General features: G+C 38.5%; 3 protein-coding genes across 6 annotated transcripts; all 3 read left to right on the forward strand.

Moving 5' to 3' along the window:
• The first annotated feature begins 4,065 nt into the window (after positions 1-4,065).
• On the forward strand, positions 4,066-8,821 carry LOC147317311 (transcobalamin-1-like). Its single transcript, XM_086314135.1, has 6 exons — positions 4,066-4,200; positions 4,559-4,653; positions 4,765-4,900; positions 5,347-5,462; positions 5,564-6,845; positions 7,804-8,821. Exons 2-5 carry the CDS (start codon positions 4,587-4,589, stop codon positions 5,656-5,658), a joined length of 414 nt encoding a protein of 137 aa, XP_086170261.1. The 5' UTR covers positions 4,066-4,200; positions 4,559-4,586; the 3' UTR covers positions 5,659-6,845; positions 7,804-8,821.
• Positions 8,822-9,263: 442 nt separating this feature from the next.
• LOC147317312 (cobalamin binding intrinsic factor-like) lies at positions 9,264-14,665 on the forward strand. 4 transcript variants are annotated; one of them, XM_086314140.1, is made up of 6 exons: positions 9,264-10,783; positions 10,884-10,953; positions 13,199-13,270; positions 13,355-13,484; positions 14,146-14,261; positions 14,375-14,662. In XM_086314140.1, the coding sequence occupies exons 3-6, from the start codon at positions 13,204-13,206 to the stop codon at positions 14,434-14,436; spliced, it is 375 nt and encodes a 124-aa protein (XP_086170266.1). In that variant the 5' UTR covers positions 9,264-10,783; positions 10,884-10,953; positions 13,199-13,203; the 3' UTR covers positions 14,437-14,662. The 4 variants fall into 4 exon arrangements, with proteins under 4 accessions (XP_086170266.1, XP_086170264.1, XP_086170265.1 ...); XM_086314138.1 differs by having other exon boundaries at positions 9,264-10,953; XM_086314139.1 differs by lacking the exon at positions 10,884-10,953 and having other exon boundaries at positions 9,268-10,783.
• A 75-nt stretch (positions 14,666-14,740) lies between these two features.
• On the forward strand, positions 14,741-18,702 carry LOC147317313 (uncharacterized). Its single transcript, XM_086314136.1, has 2 exons — positions 14,741-15,095; positions 15,536-18,702. Exon 2 carries the CDS (start codon positions 16,257-16,259, stop codon positions 17,382-17,384), a length of 1,128 nt encoding a protein of 375 aa, XP_086170262.1. The 5' UTR covers positions 14,741-15,095; positions 15,536-16,256; the 3' UTR covers positions 17,385-18,702.
• The last annotated feature ends 1,289 nt before the right edge of the window (positions 18,703-19,991 follow it).

A 19,991-nucleotide genomic window follows, 5' to 3' on the forward strand; every position in this document is an offset into this window, starting at 1 on the left:
CAAAATAAACTTTTACAATATTTTCAGGCAAGAATGTAGATTTGTAAACTTCAAACATCTGCTCAAGTTATCAATATATTACTATTCGCTAAGATAATCTGATATTTTCGGAGATGTCTGTTACCCCACAAGCTTGATAGTTCAAGGCTCACTATAGCTGGTGAGAACGCCTGACTCCCTGCACACTGTTTTCCAACCCGCCGCGGGCACGTCCTTATTGTCTGATGTAAAAATGTGTTGTTCTCATTTTAACAGCTTACTCTGAATTAAATCCAACATTAAAAACATTTTAATCCAGGAGGAAGTTTTTCACTGGGAGCAGAAACAGCATGTTGGTACATGGAGATACTGAAATGATCTCTTCCAAACACCAGCTGTCTTTTGTAACTTTTGAGTGTCTGCTACTTTTTGACCAATCATGTTAGCATTCTGTTTAACCACACGCGATAAAAGTGTTTACTGCTTGGGTGCGGCAGCCTTTATCTCTCGGAGCCATGTGGAGAGGCCGAGGTCAACAGCACAACAGCATCCATAGTCTTTTAGGAGATAAAGTTTGTGTTTCAGTCATGTAGTGACTGCAGTTAACTGTGTGAAGCTTATTAGACACAATGAAACAGAACGTATGTAAAAGTAAATTTTGTCAAAGTGCTTAAAATACTTGTTTAAAAATTATCCTTTATCTTTAAAAAAAAATCAGCTTATTACATAACGTGTAATTTTAGATCATGTGTAATTTCCATTGCAAATATTAATCACAGTCAAATTAAAAGGGGGGTGGTAGTAAAAACTCTGGGGCTGACGTCGTCAAGTGCCATTTCAATTGTAAAATGATGGTGCTGTGATCTCCAGAAGTCCAGACTCCTGTGTGAACTTGCAAAAGCAAGGATCACCAAGAATGCGTACTTGAGTACTGAGAATGAAAAAACAGAATAATTTATCTGCCACAACTGTTTGGGGAAGAAACCGAAAAAGGAGTTAAACCCACACAATGTAGGTAATGGGGAAAATATGTTATGCAATGTTCCAACTAGTGTGATCTGTATGAGTCAAGTATACACTTTAGGGCTGCCACGAACAATTATTTTGATAGTTGACTAGTCACCAATTATTTTTGCGATTAGTTGACTAATCAGATCATCATCCATTGGATGTAAAACTACAGCTTATTGCGCCAGCATGCATCTGCTCTTATATAACTATCATTAGCTTACAGCTTGAATTGTTTAAGGTAGGTGCTAACTGAAAATAAAGACAAGATGATAGTTTATTAAACTTTTAATTACATTTGCAGATTGTCTCGGTGGAGTTTAATAAACTCCTTGCTATCTAAAATATAACAGGAGTAAATTCTCGAGCATCTCACACTTCTGTTTAATCAGTTCTGTTTGACATTTATTCAGCTGTGTAAAAACTATAACTTTAATCTCAGCCAAACTGATTTACTCAGGAACAAATAAAACAATGAAAAAAGACAAACAACATTTTTAAGTTATCTAAGTGACTTATATATCATGTTTAACCTGAGTAGCGAAAGACGGATTTGCCGGCAGTCCGGTGTTCTCACGGGTTCTAGTGAGCCTTGCCCCCGGTTAGCTATCGAGCTGCTGGGTAACAGACGTCTCCGAAAACGTCGGAGCACTTTTGCAAATATGTGATGTCTTGATAAACTGAGCAGATATTTGAGGTTTACACAGCTACATTCACCTGAAAATATGTTAAGTTCATTTTGTGACCCAGAAATAGTAATAAGAGCAAACTAAGTATTACAGTTTTTTCTGAATGCTTAAACCCTAACTGTGATTCCTGTAGCACAATCTCTAAAACTATTCAGACTTATAGCAAAACCACTCACTGAGTTTGCAAAACTAAAAGCACAAAAACTGCTTTGCACTCAGTTTGCAATTTTGTAACACACACTTTGCAAAACTGTAGGCACAATTCACTGCACAACACTCAATTACCAAATTTCCAACACACTCCTAGCAAAAGTATACACATGTATGGCTATCATTAACACTAACTTGCCAACTGTCTGGCACACTTTCACATGTGAAAACTTTTTTAGATAATTCGTTCACTTTGCAATCAGCCTAAGCACTATAATACAGGTAAGCTGTGTGTGTGGAGTACAATGGAGGGAGCAGGAAGAGTGAGAAGTAGAGGAGGCCGAGGAAGAGGACGTGGAGGTGAAGAAGTAGGATGAAGAGGACGACAAGGACAAGGAGGAGCAAGAGGAAGACGAGGAGGGGGGAGAGGAAGATGAGGAGGGGGGAGAGGAAGGGTAGGAAGAGTAAGAAATAGAATTGCTGATGACATCAGAGCTACAATAGTGGACCATGTAATCAACCGTGGAATGACCCTGAGGGTAGCTGGCCAACGGGTCCAGCCTAACTCGAGCCGCTACACTGTAGCAAGTACCATAAGGACATTTTGAAATGAGAATCGGTGAGTACAGTCACTTCGCACAAAGATTTGTAGCACTGCCATATGCCAATGAGAAACACACCAATACCATTGATGTAAAAATACTGAAATTGTTACTTTACAGAATTGCTAGATGACCAGATGCTGGGGGCAGAGGAAGCATGTTCACTGCAGTCCAAGTAACCCATATAGTCATTATGGCGATTGCAAATAATCCTATACTTGGAAATAAACACTTGTGTTTGTTTTGATGTGTTTCAAGTACACCAGTACTTGAAGTTTGGATCCCTCTATGCTTATGGATCTATGACAGAAGTATGAGCTCAAACTGACATAGCCTACCTTGTGCACAGAGAAAGCAAAAGCCAGATGTGTTTTGTATTCATACCATCAGTGTGCAGTTGGCGCATTGTGTGCTTAGTAGATGATGGCTTGTGTGTACTGTTTGATACGGAAACACCATTTTTACGAAGGTGTGAAGAGTTAATCTAGCTGTGTTTGCTTTTGCAAGAGAACTACAATGTTTTGATGATTGGGTGACAGGTTTTCTTATTTGTGTGAAGAGTTTTGCAAAATTAGCCAATGGTTACAAAAAATGTGCTTAAGCAATCAGAAAAAACTGTAAAACTAAGTAGCTGCCACCATTGTTGGAGAACTGGAATTGGCTGGGCCGCGCTATGAATCCTGGGATAGGTTGGGCCACGAAGGATGCACTCGACTTATCCTTCAAATCTGGGGAAATGCAGAATGCATTTTTCGGCCGCGTTTGGGAGTCTTCAAATTTGAACAGGCTTCGCCATGTCGCTGTAATGTAATGTAACTGCTTCTTCTTCTTTGGGGTTTAATGGCAGCTGGCATCCTTGTACATGCGGTGCTGCCATCTTCTGTTTCAGTCCATTATTACGCTCTTAAATCCTACTACTTATTCCGCGTCTTTCTTACAAAGCTTCAAACGATGCGTCGACTATTAAATTAGTCGTTGCTGATTTTGATAGTCGACGTAATCATGACTAGTTGACTAATCGTGGCAGTCCTACTACACTTAGTACACTTAGTGCCTGGAAGTACTCCCAGGTTGCAAAAAAATATTAGCTGCTTATTACAGTACACACGTTCATATTTGTTCTTCTGAGAAGCCTGTAGAAGAAAAAGTGTTTATGTGTGACAGTTTTAAGGCAAAGGAGGGTGGGATTGACAAAATGTAATAAACAGGTCACTGGGAACTTCCTCCTTCGAGCACTTGCATGAAACCTTGTATTTGATGTTTTTGCGCCCTTGGAAGAATGAATACTCCAGCTGTTGACTGTTGCTCATTTTTTTTTAAATATTTATTCTGACAGTAGGTCCAGAGGATAGACTGATAATGAAAAAACAGACTCAGGGAGGGCCAGTTATCTGCCACAACTGGTTGGGGAAGAAACCAAAAAAGTACTAAAACTAGTCAGGAAGAAAATACTATTGTACAAAAAGTCTTTATTCAGTGCTTTAATGTAATGTTATAACTACTAAAGGTTTAATGCAATCAGGCATGCAGAGACATTTACTGGTGGGTGTGGGGATCCAAAGGCAGTCTGTCAGGAAGTATTTTTCTGTATCATCATTGGCTGTTTCTGTGTAATACTATGTGAGGCATAGAGGGCTCAAAATAACTCAACACACAGCCATTAAAGTTCTATAGTTGAGCTTCAACTTGAGGAGGAGGAACTGTTCAACTGAAAACTTACCAACCTCCACTGGTGCATTAGTTGTATTTGTTGGAAGGAGTAGGTGAAGAAGGTAAGATTTTTCTAACTGGAGATATATATATATATTTGAATAAATCATTGTTCATTTTAATGTAAAAAGAAATTTTAAAAAAAGCTAAATTTAAAAAAAAGCTAAATAACCAAGCTCTTTGTCATTGTTGACAAAAAACAGCCAACAGTGATTATTATACTTTTATTGTGTTGCACACTGACCACTTAGAAAAATTTTAGTGATTTACTGATTATCAACATTTAGTTAATCGTACTCTTACTCTCATGTACCTAAAGAAAAAAAAAGACTAAGAGGTTTTTATTTGCTTTCCACAATGGTTCGATTTATGCATTCCTGATGAATATTTGTGTTCATGTTTGCATATCTAACTTTTTAGGTGTGAATTGTGTTACCCACCAGTCAGAATGAAGAAGCCTGTTCTCCTCTCTGCAGCCCTGCTGCTGCTGGTTTGTGTTTGGCAGTCAGCTCGAAGTAAGCTTCAGTGTAGCTAAATTAAAAAAAGAAAAATAAATTTGAAAATGTCCTTAAATAGTCACGTAGGCCTGACCAGTCGCCTTTATTGTTTTTCATCTTTGCATACAGGTAACGATAACACTTACTTCAAAGTGGTGGTTAATACGCCACCCTTTAGCATTAAGAACTACAACACTTTTACTGCTCCTAATGGAAGCCTCTTCGGTGGACTGATAAGACTGAAAATGTCAGACCAAGGCTTTGAGTAAGACCATCTAATCAGTCATTTCTTTTCTAGAGGAAGCTATACAGTCTCTCTTGTTCTCTCAATGTGTAATTCTAATTGAGACCCTGTGTTTCTGGGTGTGGATTTTTGATTGTCAGATGACCAATTGTTTTCTGCTATTTGTTGACATTTAGTCAAGATGAAACAGCTTTGCTGACCTTTACAAACAATTCTTCACACTTTCATCTGATCATCGTAAACTACAGAAACCTGCATATATTTAGAGGACAGTCAAAAACCACATCACATCTTTAGCTTCAACAAAATGCCTTCCTTTCATTGATGTTTCATAAGTCTTTATGAGTTCTCAAGAGTGTCGGTGCTCTTGTACTTTTGCAATTACAATAACCTTCTTTTGAGCTTCGCAGTTATTTCAAAAACTGTGCATAATTTTGTCCATGAAAAGTCATACCCTGTGTTTACAGCTTTGAATACAAAGTAAATGATGACTATGGACCATTCCTCATCAGTGTGAATGGCTTGACAGGAAATTCATCACACTACTGGCAACTGCTGAGTGGTATAACCTCACTTGATGTTGGTGAGTGAACCATTCTTTCAATGTGTTAGATAAGCTGAGGTCAGACATTTGATGCACGCAGTCCGGCTTGTCCCATTATAATATAAATTTTTTTTTAACAGGTATAGGATGTTACCTTCCAAAGGCAAATGAAGTCATCACCCTTAAATACACCTCAACACAACAGGATCATCTGAAATCTCATTCTGACTTATAGTCAACCAACATGCTTTGGTTTTTGACAGGTTTAAGTTAATACTTAGTTTTTGGGTAATTTTTCTGTTTGGAAGCTTTTCATGACAAAATGTGTCTAATCATAAGTTGGTAGCCTATCACTGTCTTAGTTTCTTTGACTGGGTTTGTGTTAGACTTTATCAATTAAGATTACAGCTTTTATCTACACGTCTGCCACAGTGTAGCAACCTGAAGTAACAGAAAACTCCATTGGTTACAAGAGTAATCAGTAAAACATTTTAAAGTTTAAAGACATGCAAGATTTGCATATTAGTCAACTGAAGTTCTTGAACTGTTTTTTAATTTACTGCGCTTATGGCAACTTTTATTGTGTTTGAGAGTAATTAGTAGTTTCTCGACTTGCCCCTGTGTGCTATAATTCTACATTCAAATTCCATTGTTTGAGAGGTACTTATATACTGACAAGGGATATCAGTTTCAGTGTAAAAAGATTGTTTGGTTATACAGTAGACTCTCCAAAGGCTGCTGGCCAGGAAAAACGGCCAATAAGGGCAGCTTAGCTTTAAAATGGCTTCTGCATTCTGTGAATCCAGTTATCAACAGCTTGGGAGCCAGGAGGTTTCTGAGATTGACTGGGAAGCTGACCTCCTCTTGGACACCAGCAAGTCTCTAAGATCAGCTGTGAAATTACAACTATTTTTGAGCTTTTGGGGGCTCCTATGGGGTTGTGAGCAGAATAAGAACAAATAAATTGCTTAATAATTTTTGTATTAGTGCATTACTGTTGAATAACTGTTTAATAAAAGCCTCCACTAACCACTCTGGTTTGGTGAGGAAAGGAAAAAGAAAACAGTAAAATATGGTGCTATTTCTCGCATTATGTCACAACAAAGTAAAAAACAACAACTGGAGAATGGGATGTATGGTGAGCAAATCCCCATAAGTCTTTATCTGTCAAAACCTTAACACTTATTTTTTTAAAGTTCCTATTTACTCCGGTGAATACTTTATGCTCTGTTTTTTTTCCTGGCTTGCTCTCTATCTGCTTGCACTGCAATTATTCTTATTACCTCATAATGCTTTGCAAGACAACTATAGTGCCATCACTCCCCTCTGCTGGATAAAATTGGTACTGCATATATTAAACATTAAAACTGGCTTGAATAGCAGTGGATAACTTTGAGAGGGTTACATTCTCTTCCTCTTACAGTTTTTACCGAATGCCTAAACACTAACTGTGATTCCTGTAGCACAATTTCTAAAACTAGTCAGACGTATAGCAAAACCACTCACTGAGTTTGCAAAACTAAAAGCACAAAAACTGCTTTGCACTCAGTTTGCAATTTTGTAACACACACTTTGCAAAACTGTAGGCACAATTCACTGCACAACACTCAATTTCCAAATTTCCAACACACTCCTAGCAAAAGTATACACATGTATGGCTATCATTAACACTAATTTGCCAACTGTCTGGCACACTTTCACATGTGAAAACTTTCTTAGATAATTCGTTCACTTTGCAATCAGCCTAAGCACTATAATACAGGTAAGCTGTGTGTGCGGAGTACAATGGTGGGAGCAGAAAGAGTGAGAAGTAGAGGAGGCCGAGGAAGAGGACGTGGAGGTGAAGAAGTAGGATGAAGAGGACGACAAGGACAAGGAGGAGCAAGAGGAAGACGAGGAGGGGGCAGAGGAAGCATGTTCACTGCAGTCCAAGTAACCCATATAGTCATTATGGCGATTGCAAATAATCCTATACTTGGAAATAAACACTTGTGTTTGTTTTGATGTGTTTGACTAAACAGCAGTACTTGAAGTTTGGATCCCTCCATGCTTATGGATCTATGACAGAAGTATGAGCTCAAACTGACATAGCCTACCTTGTGCACAGGGAAGGCAAACGCCAGATGTGTTTTGTATTCATACCATCGGTGTGCAGTTGGCGCATTGTGTGCTTAGTAGATGATGGCTTGTGTGTACTGTTTGATACGGAAACACCATTTTTACAAAGGTGTGAAGAGTTAATCTAGCTGTGTTTGCTTTTGCAAGAGAACTAAAATGTTTGGATAATTGGGTGACAGGTTTTCTTATTTGTGTGTAGAGTTTTGCTAAATTAGCCAATAGTTACATAACATGTGCTTAAGCAATCAGAAAAACCTGTAAGCCGCATGCATGTGGAACTTTACACTGTTTCAGTGTCCTGGGGATAAGTTGATCTACACTACGTACACTGTCATGGGTCAAGGCTAAGGTGAAAGCTTGGTCTAACCCAGACAGAATGGAGTACATGACTCTCACTAAAGCGGACCTTCCCAAAGTGTGGGGCTCAGTTCAACTTCAGTTGACTAATATGCAAATGAAAAGGGGGGGAAAAAAACAAAACGCTTGGACACTGCTAGCACAGAGCGCCCACAGAAACGCAAAGCAGGAGATGAAGCATAGCTGAATATGTTTCCAAACCAACTTCATTCTAAGCCAAAGACTAGAAAATATGGTGAAGCATATCTTCCCTTTGGTTTCACCTGCACAAGTGCCGAGGTAGGTCTCCCTGCAGAATTGGTTTTCCCTGCTGTTCAAATCACAGACAAACAGGATCCCACAGTTGTTTATGTTTTTAAACACATTTTGCACAGAGAGGCATTTTTTGAAAAATGTATTGATAGCAATGTTGAATATTATTACACATGAAAAAAAAAAACGACTTGTAAAATAATCACACCATGACGCATCTGCCTTTCTAAATGGAAGGACAGTAACTGCGTGTGTATATGCAAGTGTGTAAAACCTGAAGATAGTCAGATTAACAGTATTTCATCTCTATCTGCCATTCTGCAGTTCATCTCATGTAAAAAAATAACGTGCGTGACGTGAAAAAGGCGCATACCTTTGACGTTGCGACCAACTCTGTATTCATCGTCCACATGTAAATGAAAAAAAGGAGTTTAAAAAATCTCCGTTTTCGGTGATTCAAAACGGCGTTTACGTGTGAACGAAACAGCTGCGTTTTCAAAAATACCGTGTAGGTGTGGACGAAGCGTAAAAGAGTTAGTAGTTTATTTTATTACTACCTATAATTTATTGCAGGTTACTTGTATTTGCTTAATTGTTTACTAAATGTTTGAGGTGTGAAATAAAGCGCAATGGAGCAAAATATGGGCGTGTGTGGTTGGAGGATGTGTGCGTGCGTGTGCATGGGGGGGGGGGGGGGGCGAGATCTCGCAAAACAAACTCGGGATCTCACAAAAGTTTTGCGAGATCTCGCAAAACAAACTCGGGATCTCGCAAAAGTTTTGCGAGATCTCGCAAAACTTTTAGCCGCATTCTTCGGACGCCGGCTCGAAGCCGACCGGGAGGTCGAGGCACGATGTGCCGGGAAAGCGGTGTTCCTCCCGGCTGTAGTAGGTCTCGAGCTAACGGGAAGAATGCGGCTAAAACTTTTGCGAGATCTCGCAAAAGTTTTGCGAGATCCCGAGTTTGTTTTGCGAGATCTCGCAAAACTGTTGCGAGATCCCGAGTTTGTTTTGCGAGAGCTCGCAAAACTTTTGCGAGATCCCGAGTTTGTTTTGCGAGATCTCGCAAAACTATCTCGGAATCTCGCAAAAGTTTTGCGTCTTAATTGTTTTTTCCTCCCATGTCCCCTGCGGGGTTCCGTATAATTGTGTAAATTTGATGTCCCCTCAAAATAACTCAACACACAGCCATTAATGTCTGAACTGCTAACAACAAAAGCGAGTAAACCTCTGAGGGGAAATGTCCAAACTGTGCCCAACTAGCCCTTTCCCTTCCCGTTGTCATGTGATTCGCTAGTGTTACAAAGTCACGGGTTTTAATAGGGGGGAGGTTAAACTGTTAAACTTGGTGTTATTGCTCTCACACTCTCATGCTGGTCACTAGAAGTTTAACATGGCACCTCATGGCAAATAATTCTGTGAGGATCTGAAAAAAATAATTATTGTTCTACATAAAGATGGCCTAGACTATGTGGCTAAGACCACTGAAAACTACTACTGCAACTGAAAACAGATAAGTAACACCCTTTGACTCGCTATAACCTGGAGCTGTTCTGTGAACAAGAAATGCAGCTCAGCATAGGAATAGAAATCTTTAACAAGTAAAATAATAAAGTACATCAGCTCCTTTACTGGTAACTCGCAATACACAAGCAGAGTAGTGACTCAGAAAGCTAAAATTAGCTAATAGTAGGCTACCTGAGCTAATGTTTTTGATGCTATTTAGAGAACAAATTTCTAAATTTGTAAGTCAAAAACATCAACCCTGCATTATCAGAACATTTTGAACTTTTGCTATATTTCAGTTAAAGTGTGCATTAAATCTGCATCACTGATTTGTGCCATGTCAGTAAGAATAAAGCAGGCCGGGCGCAGTACAGGAGCAGGAAATGATACTGTACTGTAGAGAGAGCCAATTTCAAGTTAAAGTCAAAAAGGAAGGAAAAATACACTAAAAATTCTTCTAAGACATTTCGGTACCAAACTAGAAATAAGGTTAAACCCACACAATGTCCTTTCTGTCAGCAGCACACCTTACCTTTGTGAAGCATGAATGCTATGAATGATAACAACAACGTGGTATTCATTTTCCAAATGATACAGCTCCACATCATAGTATTACCATTTCTCAACATAGCTTACATATTGCATTTGAGACTGTTTGATTTTTTCATTACAGTGATTTAACTACCAAGCAATAAAAGTGCTCAGTTATGTAAAGAAGAAGGCTGAAGTCTGACAAATCACTTAGGTGTCAAATTCGCGGGTCGAATTCAAACCTGCAATTAAACGATTAAATGCAGAAAAAATGCCAAATGTAGCAAATGTTATTCAAATTAAAAGTCCTCCTATGCAATTTAATATACATGGTCACCTTTTGTCATTCGAAAACATCCATGGTTAGTCAACACAGATTTAAGCTTCTCTTTTTTTTGATTGCACAAGTAAAGGGCTTGGTTATTTTTCTGTATCATCATTGGTTGTTTCTGTATAATGCTATGTGTGGCGCAGAGGTATAAAAGTTCCTAATCTGTAGTTCAGCTTCAACTTGAGGAGGAGGAACTGTTCAACTGAAAAGTTACAACCTCCACGGCTGCATTCTTACACATTTATTGAAAACAGAACTTGAAAAAGGTAAGAATATCTTTAAATATCATTGATAATAAATAAAAGCAGTTTACCTTTGATCTACTAACATACTAAAGCGATTTCCATGTCTCCTTCTTTTTCAAAGGCACAGTAACCTTTAATATTTAAATGTATCCAGCAGAGGTGGGACCAAGTCATTGTTTTGCAAGTCTCAAGTAAGTCTCAAGTCTTTATCCTCAAGTCTCAAGTCAAGTCTCAAGTAATGTCAGGCAAGTCAGAGTCGAGTCTCAAGTCACTGGTGTAAAAGTCCGAGTCAAGTCACAAGTCTGAAATTTTGAATTTCAAGTCCTTTCGAGTCGTTAAAAAAAACGAAAAAAAGCATGTTGCAGTTATGCTAAATGTAAATATTAGACCATGTAATTTTTAAATCTGTGTTTTTCTCAACACATGACAAAATAGTGAACTTAGAAAATATACACAAATTGTGAAATTGCACCTCTTTAAAATGCAGCTCAATTAAACCTAGCTCCAAGAATAATTTTCACCGACAGTTCTGAGATAAGCTGCATGTTATTCTTGGATGCGGTTGTAGGACCGGCTTTAAAATCGCATGACAAAAATATCATACATAAATAAATGATATTTTTAAAAAAATATATCATTAAAAAAAAAAAACTGCATCACCAACGTAGCCTGGAAAACATTTGCTAGTTAGATGAAGTCAGCTATCTCATCGTAGCATATTTATATGCATATTTATAATCATATGGTTCTTGGAGTGAGTGCATACACTCATGAAGTTTAGTAACTTCAGGTCACTGCAACAAGCCCAGGTACAGTTTACCGACGGATGGGTGCAGGACCTTGAAATGCACCGTGTAGAACGAAAGACCATCGTACGTATCATAAGTTTACCAGTCTCACAAATCGTCTTCATAAATACACATTCGTTAACCGTTTATTAATAGGACCTTTGAGCTCAACGGTAATTAATTAGCAGTGGAAATAATTTCTGGTAGCATCACAGAAATGTAGCAGTGACAATAATATTGTATGCTGTAATCGTACTGGGCAATTAGTGATACAAAAAACCTGTTTTATCCTGTGAATAAAAGTATATGTTTTTGTCAATGTACCATAATAACAGAAGCGAAACGCAATATTGTGTCAGGACAATTTACTATTTATGCACAATAAATAAAGGAGCATAGCGCAACAATTTCTGTTCAGCGCCAGACTTGCTTGTAACCTATATCACTAATTATGTTATGAAAATGACGTATTAACTACTAAAAAACACTGACCTTCGTGTAAATGCTTGGAGCAGACTAACCTGTGAGCTGGAGTGTTCTGGGACGTTATATTTGATCTTTGAATGGCTGCAATCCAGGCCATCCGTGGCGTCTTTGTTACTTCGGAAACATGGCTCGAACAATTTCTCCTCAATGACGTAATCCGATAACAACTGATCTCTTTACCCGTCGGCTTCCCGTGGCTGTCATGCGACCGGCTATTGCAGTTAATAATACAACAGCTTCTTGACATTTTTGTGTTTCTTTTTATCGCTGTGTGACTGATTTTAATTGAAAGCCTGCGTGCGCTAGTACCGCTTGCCACGAGTTCCCAGAATCCTTTGCGGTTCTACCCGTGAATGACGTCACATTTTCAATCTCTATATAATATGCATGTTAAATTTTATATTTGGGGTAAAATATCAAGTCTTTTCAAGTAAACCGGTTTAAGTCCAATTCAAGTCCCAAGTCATTGGTGTAAAAGTCCAAGTCAAGTCACAAGTCTTAGAACATTATTTCAAGTCAAGTCTAAAGTCATAAAATTAATGACTCGAGTCTGACTCGAGTCCAAGTCATGTGACTCGAGTCCACACCTCTGGTATCCAGTCTAAGGTTTCAGATTTCTAACATGCAGTCTTTATATTATAAATAAAAGGCAGCACCCAAAGCGGTCAAAATTAAAATAGTTTACTTGAATTAAAATGTTTATTTTACTGCTCTGTGTGGTTCTGTTACATTTTTCATGTTTTTTACAGATTTTTGTCACCATTTTATCATCTGCTAACGTCTCTGATTAGAGTAGGCTACACTCACAGGGATAACATGACACATGAAATCCTGGGCATTCAGAGTCTGAAGCAGAAAGCCTGACTTAACAGGGAAAGTTGATGGCCACTAATGAGATACTCTTTATCTCCAACTTAGACTTTAGGGTTTATCAAGCAAGAAAAGCTTAACTTTGTTGAACTTCCTTAATATTGCACACCTCACTTTTAGATGACTTGATAAACTCACGTACCAAATAAAAATAATAATAAAACATGAAGAGGTTTTATTCCATTATAAATGCTGTATTTTGGGATGGTGATACTCAGTCTTCAGGAACTGCTTTCCACAACGTATGTTTGTGTTCATGTTTGCATATCAAAATTTTATGTTTGCCCTGCAGTTGAAATGAAGAAGCCTGCTCTCCTCTCTGCAGCCCTGCTGCTGCTGTTTTTTAGTGGGACATCAGCTCAGGGTAAGCTATAAAGCAAAAAGATCACCTTTATTGTTTTTCTGCTCATCTTCGGTAAACTAACTTCACCCTCCTTTGTTATTTAAGGTAACACTAACTTCAGAGTGCAGGTGAATGTGTCACCCAGTGACATTAAGACCTACAACACTTCTACTGCTTATAGAGGCAGCCTCTTCGGTGGACTGACGAGACTGAAATACTCAAACCAAGGCTTCAAGTAAGACCATGATATCAACTGTTTCCTTACTAGAAGAAGCCATACCTTTTGTTTTGTTCTCTTAACTTTTAATTAAAATTGAGACCCCGTATATCTGGGTGTGAATTTTTAATTCCAGATGACTAATTGTGCCCTGTAATGTTTGTTGACATCTTAAAATAAAACAAATCTTCATACTTTTTTTCTTACAGTAGACCACAGAAACCTGTATATGTACAGTACAGTCAAAAACCACATAACATCTTTAGCTTTAAGAAATGCTGTCCTTTCATTAATGTTTCATAAATCCTCATGAGTTTTTGAAAGTGTCTGTGCTCTTTTGTGCAGTTACAATAGAGGACCTTCTATAACTCTTCTTTTCAGTTGAATTTTATTTATATAGCACCAAATCACCACAACATTTGCTCAAGGTACTTTATTTTGTAAGATAAAGACCCTGCAATAACATACAGAAAGTCCCAACAATCACATGGCCTCACACAGGAGGGAGACAGGACAAAAGACGCAAAACAGCCAGAGATTAATAATAACTAATAACTGAATGCAGAGTTCTGTGTAAAAACATAGAGAGTGAAACTATTTGCATTGTTAAAAAGGATTTCATAGTTATATTAAAAACTGTCCACTTCACTCTTTAAAAAGTCATTCCCTATGTTTCCAGCTTTCAGTACATACCACATGATGACTATGGACCATTCCTTCAGAGTGTAAATGGTTTGGCAGGAAATTCATCACACTACTGGCAACTGCTGAGTGGTACAACCCCACTCAATGTTGGTGAGTGAACCAATCTCACAATGTGTAAGATAAGCTGAGGTCAGACATTTGATGCACACAATCTAACTTGTCGTATTATATAATATTCTCTGAACTTTTACATTTTTTTACAGGTATGGGATGTTACCTTCCAACTGCAAATGAAGTCGTCACCCTGAAATACACGAAAATTTAAGACCATCTAAAGTCTTATTGTGACTTATGGTCAACCAATACACTTTGATCTTTGGCAAGTTGAGGTGAATAATTGACTTGTGTCATTTTTTGGCTTGGGAGTCTTCTAATCATAAATCAGTAGCCTATCACTGGCTTAGATTCTTTTACTGGGTTTCTGTCAGACTTTATGACTTAAGATTACAGCGTTAATCTACAATTCTGCCACAGTGTAGTAATCTGGAGTAATAGAAAACTCCATTAGTCACAAGTAGGGTTGCAAAATTCCCGGAATTTTCAAAGATGGAATCTTTCCATGGGAATTAACGGGAATTAACGGGAATTTATGGGAATAAACGGGAATTAACGGGAATTTATGGGAATAAAGTGGGAATTTTCAAAATTGAAGGTTGGCTCTTCTTAGGGAACTTAAATATAGTTGAGGAAAGTATATTTTAGCATAATATTGACAAAAACAAACAAATGCAATTCAAATACACTTGAATATCCATGCCATTCCTTAATCACATGTACAGAGCACAAGCTTGCTGCATGGCTATTGAGACCACCTACTGGCACTGTGCATGCCTCCATCACATGTACACATGGACCACACTTTTGAGCCTGAAGGACAAAGAGTATTAAAGGCACACATTTGAGCCTGTGGACTTAACAAGTGAGGTAAGTTTTGATGATATTATGGGAAAATATATTCATTAAATGTTTAAATTGTGAATATCACATAAAATGTATTAATCTGGTAGATAGCAATCTGATAAGATGCTAAATAAAATGCTAGCATCTGATAAGATGCTAAATAAAATGCTAGCATCTGATAAGATGCTAAATAAAATGCTAGCATCTGTTAGATGCTAAATAAAATGCTAGCATCTGTTAGATGCTAAATAAAATGCTAGCATCTGTTAGATGCTAAATAAGCCATAGCTAGTATAACATAAAGAAGATGCTAGCTTCCTCATTTGGTTGTTTTGTTTTGAAGATCATTCCAGTTGTTTAGCTAGCCTTACTATTTATATCTGTTTATTATCATATTGCAATTGTATTATTACGATCTCTTGCATTGCATTAGCATTTTTACAAGCTCTTGTTTTATTTTACAGAAAAATGCCACGTGCGCTATCTGATGTGTGGAGACATTTTACACCAGCTAATGTACAAGGGAAATCTGTATATATGTGTAAGTATTGTGATAAGACGTACGTGAAGAATGCCACAAAAATGCAGCAGCACATTGCAAAGTGCAAAAAAATTCCTCAAGGCCCAACACATGCAGCAGCCAGGAATTCCACTCAAGGGGAAAATGAATCTGTTTCAGCTGTATCAGAGTCAGATACCCACTCATCAGCTCCTGGTCCCTCTGGCATCAGAGGATTCTTTGATTTTATGGATGACACTAGCCAGAAAAACGCAGATGAGTGTTTCGCTCGTGCAATCTATGCAGCTGGCTCACCCCTGATGCTGACATCCAATGTGTACTGGAAGAGATTTTTGAATGTTCTCCGACCAGCATAGATTCCCCCAACCAGACATGCATTGTCTACTCATCGACTGGATGAAGAGTTCAGTCGAGTTCAAGCAAAGGTGAAACAGACCATTGACCAAGCTGACTGTATTTCAGTCATCTCTGATGGATGGTCCAATATCAGGGGACAAGGAATTATTAACTACATAATCACCACTCCTCAGCCTGTGTTCTACAAGAGTGTAGACACAAAGGAAAACAGACACACAGGCCAATACATTGCAGATGAGCTAAAAGTGATCATCAATGACCTTGGACCAGATAAGGTTTTTGCACTGGTCACTGACAATGCAGCCAACATGAAGGTTGCCTGGGCACATGTGGAGGAGACCTACCCTCATATAACTACTATTGGCTGTGCAGCCCATACACTAAACCTTCTCCTAAAAGACATAATGGCACTAAAAACAATGGACACTCTGAATAAGAGAGTGAAGCAAGTTCTGAAATATGTTAAAGGCAAACAAGTAACTTCCGCTACATTTCTGTCAAAGCAAAAGGAAAAGAACAAGAGTACTACACTGAAGCTTCCCAGCATAACGCGATGGGGTGGTGTTGTTATCATGTTTGACAGCCTTCTGGAGGGAAAGGAGTCTCTGCAAGAGATGGCCATATCCCAGTCTGTAGGCATCGACAGTGACATCAAGAAGGTCATCTTGGATGATGTGTTCTGGGAAAGAGTATCTAGCAGTCAGAAAATCCTCAAACCTATTGCAGCAGGAATAGCGAAGATAGAGGGGGATGGTGCCATCTTGTCAGATGTCCAGTGCCTTTTTGCAGAACTCAAAGAAGAAATCCAGACAATTCTGCCCACTTCCCTACTACTGAAAGCAGAGGAAACGGCTGTGGTCAAGTCATTGGAACAGCGGAGGGAGTTCTGCATGAAGCCAGTGCATGCAGCAGCATACATGCTAGACCCCAAATATGACAAGGGCATACTTTCCGGGGAAGAGATCAACGGTGCCTATGCGGTCATTACAGCCATGTCTGACCACCTGGGTCTCGATAAAGGCAAAGTTCTAGGCAGTTTGGCAAAGTATCGAACAAAGCAAGGCCTTTGGAAAGGGGATGGAATATGGCAGTGGCAGCACATATCTGCAGCCACCTGGTGGAAGGGACTATGTGAATCTGAGGCCCTTGCACCTGTAGCCTCCATCCTCCTCCAAATCCCACCATCATCAGCCGCCTCCGAGCGCAACTGGTCACTGTTTGGGAACACCCACACAAAGGTTCGCAACAGGCTCACAAATGTGAGAGTGGAAAAGCTGGTCGGCATTCGGGCAAACCTACGGCTCTTTGAGCCTGACACAGAGCCATCCTCAACAAAGCTGGAAAGTGACACTGAAGAGGAAGACTCAGAGTTGGATGCTGAGGAAGTGGACATGTTGTTGGATGATGATGAGGTCCAGGAAGAGTCTATTGACTGAGCAAAAATGAGAAAAGAGGATTGCTTGAAGGAAGATTTGAATGTTTAATGGGACGTTTTGGAGGATAAGTGGCATTTTTCATTTAACCTTTTGAATGGGACTTTGTGGAGATTTTTGGACAGGGGGCATTTTTGAATGAGCGGGGTTAGGGGATGGTAATATTGAACTCAACATTTCTGTTTTTATTCATCCATGAAACAAGTTATTGAAACGTGTTCTATTCTACTGTACTTACAAATAAATCTGTTTAAATATCTGTTGAAAACATTTTGCATGGAGGTTTTCTTATGATTTCTGTTTATATTTATGCTTGGAAATAATATATTCCCAGTTAGTTCTCCTAAATTCCCATTAATTTCCATAATTCCCATTATTTCCATGGACAGTTTCCAATATGGAATATTTCCAAAATTCCCAAGCTTAACTTACCATGGAAATTTACCGGAAACTTTTCGGAAATTTACCGGAAATTTTCCGCCCCTTTGCAACCCTAGTCACAAGAGCAGTCAGTAAAACATATACAACAACTTGAACTGTTTTTTAATTTACTGCCTTTATGGCAACTTTTATTGTGTTTGAGAGCAATTAGTAGTTTCTCAACTTGCCCCTGACTGCCATAATTTTACATTCAAATTCCATATTTGATGCTTACAAGTGGTCTCAGTTTTACTGTAAAAGGATGGTGTGGTTATACAGTAGACTGCCCAGAGACTGCTGGCCAGCAAAAACAGCAGGGGGGGTCAGCTGCTGACTCCATGTCAAAATAGCTTCTTTATCCTGCAAATCAAGTTATCAACAGCTTGCGAGTCAAAAGGCTTCTGAGATTGACTGGGCTGCTGACCTCCCCTATTTTTGAGCTTTTGGGGGTTTATTAGAGTGGCAAAATAAGATCAAATTCATTGCTGAATAATTTTTGTATGAGTGCATTTTTATTGTTGAATAAAATGTTACTGATTATTAGTGTTATCTTCCTCAGGCATTAAATAAAGCATGTAACTTGTAGTCAAAATAAAATGTTTCTAGCCTTGGTTTGTTTTATTTTTACACAGGCTTATTTAAAGTGTTGTTAGCATGTCCATCATTATGTATCCTAAAACAATGACAGCTCTAGACCAGGGGTGTCAAAAATCAGGCCAGAGGCCAGAAACGGCCGTCATTGACTCCACTCTGACCCTCTGGATGGCTCAGGAAAATGTGAAGGAGTGCATAGATTTTGAATTTCTAACTGTATTTTTATAAGTTTACAGCTTTTCCTATTAATAAAGAGCCCGCCTCATTTATACTACAGCAAAGTAATTAATAGATAAACAATCAAATGACAGACATTTCTCTGCTATATAAATTTACAGTGGATTCACAGGAGAAAGTATATTTTCTTTGAATGAATGAAAAATGTATATTTTAGAATCACGGGATAGTCTGGGAAATGAATTACTTTTTGTGTAATTTTACACATGTATCATGTAATTTCACTGGTCTGGCCCACTTTGGATCAAAGTAGCTTGTAAGTGGCCCACGATGTAAAATGAGTTTTACATCCCTGGTTTAAACTGCAAAATTAACATTTAGTTTACAGTAAAAGTATTCTGACAACTAACAGCATTGCTAAGAAGCTACTAAGAACTGTTACATCTAGGAGAGAACTGACATTAGCCAAATGTTTGTAGATATATTCTTAGGGCAGGTTAACATTGTGCCTATGAAAAGGTAGCAGTGGCATCTTTGGAAAGATCATTAGCAGCTGCACAAATGTCTTTGACCTCAGGTTAATTCATGGACTGCTCAGCATCTGGAAAAGATCCCAACAATCAAACAGCCCCATATGAACAAGCACTTTTCTACAATGGGATGGAAAAAACTCTGACAGAACCATATTAAAGAATTTAAGGATTAAGCCATCTCCCCTAACCATTTGGAGGATGAGGGGAAAGAAAAAGAAGAAGAGAAGAAAGAACAAAAGACACAATATGGGAGAGGGAAAACAAAATTTAATGACATAGTAAAGCATGCCACTGGTCCACTGTGTCCATTCCATGCTTTGCCTCTCCAGAGCGTGAAATTGACACACATGCAAAAGTTGCAGTACTAGCATATTATATTTGAAGTCAAGAAGTTGCTAATGAGCAAGGAAGGTTAGAGAATTGGCAAAGACAGCTGGACCAGGTAAGAGCTTTTTAACTAATAGGAATAGGAAGATGTCTTAGCTTTACAGACAGCTATGTTTTCAGAGTAAAAAACTATTTCTCCAGGCCAAACAAAGATCTTCTAGATGAGCGCAAATCCATTTCCTCTTCAGCTTACTCATTATTAGATGAAGTACTTTTGTACTGCTTCCAAGCACTTTGCTCTCAGTTAGGTTCTCTTATCCTGTATATATGCCTCTACACTGTATGTATATCTTTTCTGTCTGTTATTTATTTCTGATGTCTTTAATATTTATATATATTCTTTTACCCCTGCACAGCTGGCGTGGAGCACCCATCATTTTGTGGCACATGTACAATGACAAAAAAGGGCTATTCTATTCTAATATTTGCTTTAAAGTGTGTGTTTGAGAGTTACACAGTACCAGGAAATCAAGCATCTCTGTCACAGTCCCGGGCTGTG

Source organism: Aulonocara sp. 'chitande type north' Nkhata Bay, linkage group LG12 (genome assembly GCF_057382095.1).
Source record: "Aulonocara sp. 'chitande type north' Nkhata Bay isolate Kocher_YH1m ecotype deep benthic linkage group LG12, A_spYH_male_GT1.1, whole genome shotgun sequence".
Lineage (NCBI taxonomy): Eukaryota > Metazoa > Chordata > Actinopteri > Cichliformes > Cichlidae > Aulonocara > Aulonocara sp. 'chitande type north' Nkhata Bay.